General features: G+C 41.5%; 2 protein-coding genes across 2 annotated transcripts; both read right to left on the bottom strand.

Annotated features, from left to right (window-relative positions):
• Positions 1 to 1,588: 1,588 nt before the first annotated feature.
• LOC106699933 (GTPase IMAP family member 7-like) lies at positions 1,589 to 5,247 on the bottom strand. The gene is made up of 2 exons (XM_023346395.1): positions 4,936 to 5,247; positions 1,589 to 3,279 (listed from the first exon to the last, which is right to left on the bottom strand). Exons 1-2 carry the CDS (start codon positions 5,054 to 5,056, stop codon positions 2,099 to 2,101), a joined length of 1,302 nt encoding a protein of 433 aa, XP_023202163.1. The 5' UTR covers positions 5,057 to 5,247; the 3' UTR covers positions 1,589 to 2,098.
• Positions 5,248 to 5,377: 130 nt separating this feature from the next.
• LOC102217449 (myeloid-associated differentiation marker homolog) lies at positions 5,378 to 9,922 on the bottom strand. The gene is made up of 2 exons (XM_005809168.2): positions 9,711 to 9,922; positions 5,378 to 6,800 (listed from the first exon to the last, which is right to left on the bottom strand). Exon 2 carries the CDS (start codon positions 6,683 to 6,685, stop codon positions 5,837 to 5,839), a length of 849 nt encoding a protein of 282 aa, XP_005809225.1. The 5' UTR covers positions 6,686 to 6,800; positions 9,711 to 9,922; the 3' UTR covers positions 5,378 to 5,836.
• Between the last annotated feature and the right edge of the window lie 753 nt (positions 9,923 to 10,675).

Raw genomic sequence — 10,675 nt, forward strand, 5'->3', positions numbered from 1 at the left:
AGAGTTTTTTTCCCTCGGTCCACTGCCCTCATGTCAAGTGTGTGCTCCACACATCTGACCAATCACACATAGTTTCAATTAATAATGTGGCGGGAAAACACTGAAAAAAAAGTTTATCTCCACTTTTTTTGTGGAAACGGCTGGCAGTTGGCCAAGCTGTATAGCGTTCGTCGGCAGGTGTTTATGTACAGACACTCACTCAGCGGTCATGAAGCACAGAAAGAAGGGGAGTCAGTGTGAGAACTGAATAGGTGAAAATAAATGAGTGACTGAAAACGGAGCAAGATTTGGACTCATTTTAATGCTACATCAAGCTCCAGGGCAGAGTGCAGACTGTGCAAAGTCAGCATTTAATATCGTGCAGGCTCGACAAACAACCTGCACAGGCACATGCGGACATCACACGCATCGGTATTGCTATAACATTGTTATGCGGCATTTTTACTCATCATAAGTGCTTAACAATGTCAATAATGAAACAAAATATTATAAAATTAGGTTTAAGCTATTAATTAATTAATAATGTCAAAAATATATATGGGGAGCCGAAAGAGCCGGCTCTCCACAGTAAGAAGAGCCATTAGAGCCGCATCTCGAAAAGGAGCCGAAAATCCCATCACTAGTTCCCGCTAAAGTCTTTTGTTGTTGTTTTTTTTGTTTTTGCCCCAATTTTTACTTTACGACAATCTTACAACGTCCTGCAGTGAGCGCTGTGTTACGTGGTGGTGTGTTGAATATGTCAGATGTAAAATCGGGCATATTCAACATCGTCTTGGCCCGATTATCTCAGCCTGTGGGGTTTTTACTGACTGGGAGCGAAACGCAGCCTGTTGAATGTGACATCCCAAACAGTTGACATGGCAACTGAGAGTCCGGTGGACATCAGAGGTGATACGTGGAAATGTTTATTACTATATATAAAGGTCATTTTTATACATGTTTATTATATGTGGTTATGTTTATTCAGTTAAAAATGTTAACTACGAACAAACATAACTCACCTCCAAATCATAGTGCAGCAAATAGAGCGGCTGCTCCCGCCATCTTTTATCAAACGCCTTTTCTTTTTACGTCTTTTATCGCTTCAAATGAGCCACGAGGTGGATGGACGTCATCCACCTCAGAAACAGTAGCAGGTTGACAGGACACAGAATCCACAACAAACACCGTGTTAATGTTATGCTGTAATGCTGTAATATTCCTCTCTGTCATTCCAAACCATGGAGTCAGGATTGTGTCTGGACCATGAAAACATGAGCCTGGACATTAACTTCTTATGCAATTGCACTCACTTTAACACTGTTGCTAATACTGTTGCTCCCTCTTGTGGTCATTTAGAAATTTACAGATGACAACTATCAAATTGTTAATCATACTGTATGCACATCTGGAACATTAATGTCATTTCCTACTTATCTCTACTAATGAAATGACAAAATCTTCCTTCAAAGTTAATTTCATTCAAGAAACCCGAACAGTTTCCTTCAGTTTGACTGCAGTGTGAAGGTGGATCTATTTATGCCTTTCAATTCTTGTAAAGGTTTTTATTAGAGTACAGCAATTGTTCTTTTAGCATTTCTTTCCATGCTCTCAACTCTAATGTGATTCCTTACTTTTGATTTCCTCACATTGCACAAATCATGACGTTCTGACCTGGATCAGAAGCAAAATAATCAACACATTCATCAATATTAATGAGCGTGACAAAGCCAGAAATGATTGTAAGCTTAAGTCTACACAGTAGATGACAGAGTAAATCGCAATACTCACACAGGCAATATTTTTAATTATAGTAATACATTTAGATAATTTCTTACACAAAATGTCCATCTGTCCATCAAAATTGTGAACTTTTTGACCTGGATAAATAAATGTAGATTTGAAATCACCACAGGAAACATGGAAAGATGTAAAGGCTGGACAATAAAGTAATATGACAAGAGGCTTAACAATCTCATCTATGTATGTTTTATTTTAACCAGATTAGTTTGACAATTTATAGTTAGATTCAATAAATGACACATCATCCCTCCTGTCCAGTTTCAAAAGATCCTTTAAATGTTAACCAGAATAATCCACACAGCCAGTAAAGATGATCTCAGTCAAGTTTGTCACAAAGTAATGACTTCTCCTCCTCTGACTTTTCACATTTTGTTTCTATAACTTTGTTCCAGCCCTGGTTAATCGTATCTAAGTAAACCTGCGCCTCATTCTTCACAGCCTCTGCTGTTTTCTGTGCAGCTTCCTTTGGAGTCTCTGCTCCTTCAGCCATGTCGTATCCAGTTAAAGCACCTTTAACAGCTCCCGTTGCAGCAAATGCTGCTGTGACGCTCAAACACGTCGCTGCTGGTACCACACCGCCCCCTAGTGCCGTTCCTCCTACCCCTAATGCCATCCCCGCTGAAGCTGCAGCTGTTTTGCCCACCGCGTTCCTCAGCTTTACTGGCTTCGAAGATTCCTGTAAAACAGTAAGGACTGCTCCAACCATGACCACCACACCAAAAATCGCCCCTAACAAAACGCCAACGCCAAGGCCCGTACATGTGATCAAGAGTTTATCAGCAACACTTCTCTTGGCCTTTTCTCTGATCTCAGCATCCGGCAGGTTTCCTGAGACCAGTCGAAGGTTCTCCTCCTCTTCTTTTATTTCTTCCTCGGCCGCCTGCAGCAGGTCGTTGGTGTAGCATTTGCCCTCGTTTTCCGTCACCAACGTGTCAATAGTTTGAAGCAGCCTCTCCATCTGGAACGGGTTGCTCCTGTATTCCTCCTGTTGCTTATTGTTCCAGTACTTGTTGTCCAGGACGTGGCAGCGGCCGCCACACTTCTTCACCAGTTCACTCACAAGCTTATTGCGCCCGACTAACTCCTCAATCCGCGTCCGATCAGGCAGCTGGTCGCCATGAGTGAACACCACCACGGCGTATTTAAGAGCGTCCTCAGAGAAGTACGTGCAGATTTTCTCGATGACGGCCTTCTCGTGCTCTGTGAATTTCTCCACCTTGAGCACAATGAGGAACACATGGGGCCCAGGAGCGCACTCTGTGATGCACCTCACTATCTCAGGCTCCAGCTCCTCCTCCAGCCGGTCCGTGTCAAAGAAACCCGGGGTGTCGATGACCGTGAGGTTTCTCCCACCGACGGACCTGGTGATGGCTTTGCAGTGGCTTGTTTCAGAGTTGATCGTGTGGTTGGTGGTGAACAGCTGGTCTCCGCATATTGTGTTGGCCAGGCTGCTTTTACCAGATCCGGTTTTTCCCAGGAGGACCATTCTAATTGGTGCTGCAACCAAAACGAGAGCAATGTTGATTAATCGTATTTTGCTTCCTGTATAAAAAGTGAGTCTTTATCTTTCAATGTTACATGTATGTATGATTCCTTGAAAGACCATAACACTTAAAAAAAAGAAAAACACACAATTATCCTAATGAAAATTGTAAGCGACATCATGCAGACCCCAGTTTCCATTGGAATGAAGAGGGAAAGTAATGGAAGAAATTCATTAATTCATCATCATCCAATCCAATTCCTTTAGAAAGTTTGGATTTTTGTTAATCTACAGCAGGGGTGTCAAACTCATTTTCATTTTGGGCCATATAAAAAATCTGAATGTTCTTAAAGGGCCGGTTGTGCAACAATGCATAAAGAAAGCCAATTAAAATGTTAAAATATCAATAAATAGCTGTTCCTTCAGGATTTTGTGATTGTTTTACTGTTTTTTTTTTTGCAGTCAACATTGCACATTTTGTGGCGCCAAAATAGAAATGTCTGATAGGAAGTTTTATGTTTGTGCCGAGGTATGATGTTAAATGTGACTTTTTATTACTCAATGCTTTTGACCAAATATAAGTAAATTTGCAGTGAAATCAGAGAAAAATGTGGAGATTTGTTGACTTTTGTGTTAATTTTGTAGATTTGTGAAAAACTGGAGCGAATTAGTTATGTGATTTGGAGTCTAGGGGGCCACATAAAAAGCTACGGCGGGCCAGATTTGGTCCTCGGGCCTCGAGTTTGACATCTGTGATGTAGAGCCTACAGAGATACAGAGTTTTGCTTGGTGTGTGTTAGCAATGCTCAATAGGGGAATTTGAAGAAAGTACCTTTTCTAAACTGGGACTGTATCTAGTTTATGTACTAGGAGTGAAATGTGAAGTCAAACACAAGGTCGTCTCCTCGACAAATAAAGCTTGGTCCAGGCTGAGTCATCAATGAGAAAGTTATTCCCATCCCACCAATAAAAATTAAAACCATATGTCCATTCCAATGTCATTGGACTACTGTGATGGGAGCTTAAGAAAACTTTAAAAAAACCCAAAAAACACAAATCTGCAAAATGAAGAAAAACTGAAACCGTATTATAATATTTCTTCCTTTTCAGATAAAAGACAGACCTGAAAACGAACATCGGGCCTGTTGCCCGTTCCTTTTAAGAGTCTTTCCACGCTGTAATAGGAACAGCCTTTAGCTCACAGGTGTCAAACTCCAGTCCTGGAGGGCCACTGCCCTGCAACTTTTAGAAGTGCCTCTGCTGCACCACATCTGAATAGAATAATTAGGTCATTAAGGCTCTGGAGAACTGATCTACACAAGGAGGAGGTAATTAAGCTATTTCATTCCAGCATTTTGTACCTGTGGCACATCTAAAACCTGCAGGACAGCGGCCCTTGAGGACTGGAGTTTGACACCCCTGCTTTAGCTGATCACTGCCCAACTCCAGTCAAGCAATTCTTCCTTGACTGAAATAAACTCCTTAAAAATAACAATGACTGTCATGGTTGCAGAGCCAGTCAATAATGTCATAAAATATTCAAGAAACTGATTGAGAATGAAGAAAATCAACTGGTCACAAAAAACCAAACACTGTTTTTCCTTATACATGTGATACTTAAGCCTATTCAGTCACAACACTAGAGATTTTTACAGAAAATAGCGGCTTACCATTCATTTTTCGAGAGAAGCTGAGGACTGAAGGACCGGCAAGGCAGAGTGTGTTTGAATTAGCTTCATGTATTCTGACAAGTGGCAAAGGTTTCACTTCCTGAACTGTTGCATCACGCATAAGGCAGTCTCACCATTATCACTACTCACAGTTGAACCGATCCAATGAACGATCTGCTTCTCGACTTAAGATGTCTTGCTTGCTTATGACTGCAGCAAGAGCTTGAAGATTAAAAAAATTTTTAAAAAAATCTTTCAAGCGAAACACTCATTTAAAAAAAAACGTGTTTCTTCTGTAAGAGGTTTTCCTGTTCTCTCTTTCAAACCGGAAATATCAAACAGCACTTCGCCTGCCAGAGCCTTGAGTTTTCTGCAGCCCTGCCCCACTTTCCACCATCTTTCAAGCAAAACAAAAAAAAAAAAGGGGCACCTGCCCCAAGACTAAAGATTTCATCACATTACACTTTATTCTGATCAGCGAACATAAATCACAAACATTTAAATATAAAAGGCAGCAAAAATAATGACAGATGAACACTGCGTGTTGGGTTATGCTAACTGTCCAAACGCTGTTGGTATTCCTTTGTGTTCCAGTGTGTTGACCCTTTATTTTTATTTATTTTTATCCCTTTTGGTTACACCGTGGAACAAAAACCCACACTAAATGTTTCTTGTTTGTGTAATACTTGCTACAGACACAATAAAAATACATCTTTAAAAAAGCCACTTCACGTCAAAACAGAAAATACTGTAAGGCAGCATTGTGATTATGCAAACAAAACGCACATGTATTTGGGACTCTCTTAGAACAATCTAACATTTAGAAGACTTGTTTGCCTTCTGTCATGAATTCACCATCAGTCCCTCCCCTTCCCGCGTGTGTCCTATGTCTCCGATCTGCTCAGACGCTGACGAACACCAATCTGGCGCTGTAGGCCAGATCGGCGAGGTACAGCAGGAAGTTGAGACCGGTGAGGACGGCCACGGCGATCAGTTTTGTCTGGTCTCCCCCCCTGCTGTACTTCTTGTCAAATTGAAAAATGGGCCAGAGGATGGTGGCCGACAGGTACATGATGACGGCCAAGAGCCCGTAGGCCGACAGGAACTTGGAGAAAGGTACGGGGAGGCAGCCGGTGCACTCTCCCACGCACAGCACCACCACGGCCATGGAGAGGATGAAGCAGATGCAGTACACTGCCATGCACCACTTCAGGGCCGGGTGGTGGTCATAGGACACGGGGTCGCTGACCAGGATGAAGATAATGCAGGCCACGAAGGTTTGGCACACCTTCATCAGACCTGGAGCCGTTTTCATGTAACCCGCCACTTCTCCTGGCCTGGCCTTGGACAGGCTCACCTCCACCATGTAGGCAACTGTTGCCAGGCAGGAGAAGACCGTGGACGCGATGCGATGATCGCGAACTTCCTGGGAGAGATTCTGACCCTTGAGAAAAAACACGGGGAAAATGATGGAGGCCGAGAGGCAGAGGAGGGAGGCGTAGCAGGCGACTGTGATGGGGAAGTTGGACCAGGAGACAGGGATTCGGGACTGGAGGCTGCACTGCTCCACCAGCAGGACCAGCAGGGTACAGGCGAAGCTGAAAGCCCAGCTGAAGATGCACCAGTCCGCCATACCTCCATGGGGCAGCCAGCCTCCATTTGCTACAACGCTGAAAGCGGTGCAGGTGAACAACACCGCAGCGATGCGCACCCACAGCAGCTGGGATGTTGGGAACCAGGTCACCGGCATGGTGGGATGGCAGTCAGGATCGACTATGTGAGTCTAGGATCGCAACGCAACTTTCAACTGGATCCTGTGTCGGGTTCCGGTCGGGCACTTTCCCTCTGTTGGAATGTGTCAATCTCTGCATACAGAAAAAATAAAATCAGAACAAACTTTGGCTGCATGGTTTTCTTAAAGCCTAAAGATAAACCCAATGTCACTATGTGGATGTTTTCGACAAGTGTCCAGAGTACAGTAGCTTGAACCTTTTTGGCACAACCATAAACCTTGGTAGACTTCACTAGTAATATGTGATAGAACAACACCAGGAAGTGGGATGTGTAGTCGTCATGCAATCAGAAAGCTTTGGTTTGAATTACAGTGCCCTCACCGCCACATGTCAACTTGCCCCTTTTGGGTCGTACCACATGATATCGATTGGATTTAGGCTTGGTCTTTGACTTTGTCATTCTAATATATGGGTAAGCTTTGATTTAAACCATTCCATTGTTTCTCTGGCTGTGAGTATGTTTGTTTTCTCATTGGAAGGCAAACCTCAGCAAGGTTTCCTGTTCGTGATATAACACGTTCATGCAGGAAGCTGAAGTTTGGCTGCTAATGCTTCAAAGTGTTGGAAAGTCCCTCAGATTAAACAAAAAAAATGTAAGAGCAGTGAAGTTTCACAGGGTTGACTCTACTACCCTCTTGTGTCCTTTTTGACAGGAGGCAAACATATAAATTGTCAAATAAGAAGCAGCATTTCTCCAAAAAAATTACCTTTACTTTCTCATTTCAGATCTGAGTGTGTCTGACGTAGAAATTAACGGTGCCTAAAATCAAATTGTCACTTTTTTGCAGGTTGAAATTTCCCATCTTAAACTTCAATAACATTGCCATGAGCGGCAAATCAAAGCCTACAAACAGCTCGTTCTATGACACACATATACGGATAATCTTTTAATCTGGTTGGTTTTCTTTTGATTCAGGCTAGCATCTCGATCAAGGAACCTGAAGCAATTTTTCTTTGTCTTTTATGGCCAATGTTTGTTACATATAATTATTGAATTGGAACAATTTTCACACAAAACTATGTGCAATGCATTAAGTTCCCCTGTGATTATTCTCTTCCACTTTACTGTGCTTTGGTTCAAACGAAGAATTCGGATGTTTGGATCGTATCTCATGTTATCTCGCGTTTGACTCATGGATTTAGACATCATTTTCCACTTCATTCTGGGATTTTTAAATGTTTTTAAAACTTTCTGAACATTTCAGACAAAAAAAAACAAACTTAAAATTTCAGAAATCATAAAAAGCCTTGGGGGGCGGAGAGGTTAAGTCATCTGGACTGGTTTGGATCAGTCACTTGTAACTTTTAGCATATTGATACCTGAACTGGATTATCCTGGCCAGGTTTAACAGAAATACAATATAACAATTTCTTAAAGCAATATATGATGTAATGGCTTTATTTATCTGAATTTCTACGCATAAATGCAGTAAAGTGGTCCCCTATTTTCTACTGTGATTTTCAATGTGATCAGATCTATTTGTAATTTTTCTGTGAGCAACTCAAAAAGCATTTTAATCAATGATCTCGATAGAAAAGAAACTCTTAATTTGTGACCTGGCAAACCCGACATAAAAGACACTATATACCACTGAATCAGCATAGGGGAAAAATCATGTGTTACTGTCTTCCCAGGCAGCTTAACGTCAAAACTTTTGCAGATATTACGTACTTAAATGTCGGTTCTTTTTTAAAGTTAAGCAATGCAGTAAGATAATGGAATAGGGAATCAAGTGAGCAAGTACAAAATATTTTTCCATGATTGCCATTTTCTTTTCCAAACTTGGAAAAATACTGATAATAGATTTATACTTTTCCAGATCAACTAGTTTTAAATAGTCATCGATATTTTTAAACAAGGATTTTTTTTCTTTATTCCACTTTCGGCCATATTTGTAAAATTCCCAAAAAATCTGATTGTGTATATTTTTAATGGGTTCCACTTTACTGTGATTTTTTTTTTTTTTTTTTTTGCAAATGAAGCAGTGGAATATTTTTTCCCAATTTAATTTCAGTTTATGGTTTTACCTACCGTAAATTCTTCCATTTCAAAATTTCCAGATTTTTTTTTTTTTTTTTTTCAAAACTTATCTAGCGAAACGTGCTTGTTATTTCTCTTCAGGAAGAAGGTCTGGCCCTTAAGATGCCTGGCAACCATTTCTGCTGCTTTTGCCTGAAAGTTAATAACGTCATCAGCCATAAAATACAGTTACAGCTCTGCTTCCTGCCGTCACGTAGCAGCACTAACGCACAGGAAGTTGATGCTGCTCCGTTAAGGCCCCCAGCTACCTCAGGAAGCAGAACAAAACAAATCGATACTAAATTTAATTTATTCTAGAGTCATTAGAGGAACCGAGGTTTTGGTTTGTTTTGCTCTATGCGCCCTCATTTCTTTATCAAGCACACGGTATTTTGGGGTTCCTGGGGTTTAATGTGAAAACTGCAACCCACAGACCATCACCAAGTTTCCGAGCTGAGATGTGGGTTGATTCAGCGGCGGTGAGGACTGTGGCCTGGGTGACAGGAAACCAACTTCGGGGTCTATTTCTAGGTTTCCAGAGCAACCCAGTTTATACACAGTTTCATTTTGACTCCACTGACAATTGTGAAGAGTCAAAATATGATCATAATGGACGCCAGAATGGAGGAGTGAGATTTTTATTTATTTATTTATTTATTTATTTATTTTTGTTAAACCGAATACCTGAAACCCCCCCACAAACAACCCTACTTGTTGCCACCTTTACAGGATTAGATTTGCACACGCGTACAGCAGCATACAGACATATGAGAGCGTGTTTTAGTGATAAGAGGTTTTCCCCCCCACCCTGCATACCACGCCGCGCCCATCTCCACTGTAAACATCCCTTGCTCCAGCAAAAAAGAGAATAACAAAAGCGTTCGTTAAATTTCCCCCCCAGGACATCTTTACGAGAAAACAGGGGAAACAAAACACGTGACTTTACGGGAGACTTGGCTTACCTAGTAGACTCGGGGCTTCCAGCTCGCTGTCCTCGCCGCCGCAAGGCAGAAGTTTTCCGTGAACGCATCTGTATGAATCCCACGCCCCGCGGTGGCCATATTTGGTAAAGTGTTCAAAGCGTCTCCGGGCAGCAGTTTTAGGTCACTTCCCCTCTCCAAGTGTTCATACCTCGGTTAAAAATATAGAAATAAAAGTGGGGAGAGGGGGCGAGGTCGTTGTGGGCTCGTAGCCGCTGCGTCCCGCTGTATCCAGGAATGACGACATCTGGCGTTTTAATCGTTTGAATGCAAAAGTGAAGGCTTTGGTTTACAGAGTGTCCCAACAAAGCTTCAGGATCCCCTCATAGACTAGAATATCACGCCAGAAGCAAGTTAGAGGTAAATGGAAGTATACAGATTCAACCTAAGGAGTAATACAAAAATAATTATAAATGGACATTGAAGCAAATATAGTTATAACCCCAAACAACCTCAATTTTTTTCCTGTAAACGTAAATCAGAAATGCATCTTATTTCTCCTTCAGCAGAAATAAGACGTAATATTTCCTAGACTTTGCTGCAGATTTTCTGGAGAAAAGTCGTTGGATTTGACTATGTTTAACCAGGAAACACGTCCTGAATTCAGTGGCGCTCCTAAAGGTGGGAGCAGGGGGCCATGACTAAATACTGACCACTCCACTGAATGAGTCATCCCTACAGTTTGGTAACGTTTCAACACATTAGAATTTATCACCCCATCTAAAGGAGGGCTTTTAAAACTACAAAAAAAAAAAAAGATATGTATGGAACCATATTTTACTTTGGCCAAATATTTGTCATACGATTTGTCATCACTGTGATGTTCACATTTTCTGAAAGGCAATTTTCCCTAATCTGCTCAATAAATGTATATTGGAGAGTCGTTCCGTTTGCCAGCACATTTCTTTTGCAGTAAAAAAAAAGGAAGTACAATGAAACTTTCACTA

This window comes from Xiphophorus maculatus, chromosome 14 (genome assembly GCF_002775205.1).
Source record: "Xiphophorus maculatus strain JP 163 A chromosome 14, X_maculatus-5.0-male, whole genome shotgun sequence".
NCBI classification, from domain to species: domain Eukaryota; kingdom Metazoa; phylum Chordata; class Actinopteri; order Cyprinodontiformes; family Poeciliidae; genus Xiphophorus; species Xiphophorus maculatus.

What these genes read in the sequence shown, in the direction of transcription:
- LOC106699933 (XM_023346395.1), bottom strand. Translation starts at nt 5,056, where the DNA reads ATGCGTGATGCAACAGTTCAGGAAGTGAAACCTTTGCCACTTGTCAGA. An exon ending in CTTCTCTCGAAAAATGAATG is followed by an intron (nt 3,280 to 4,935) that starts GTAAGCCGCTAT and finishes TTTTGGTTGCAG; the next exon opens with CACCAATTAGAATGGTCCTC.
- LOC102217449 (XM_005809168.2), bottom strand. Translation starts at nt 6,685, where the DNA reads ATGCCGGTGACCTGGTTCCCAACATCCCAGCTGCTGTGGGTGCGCATC.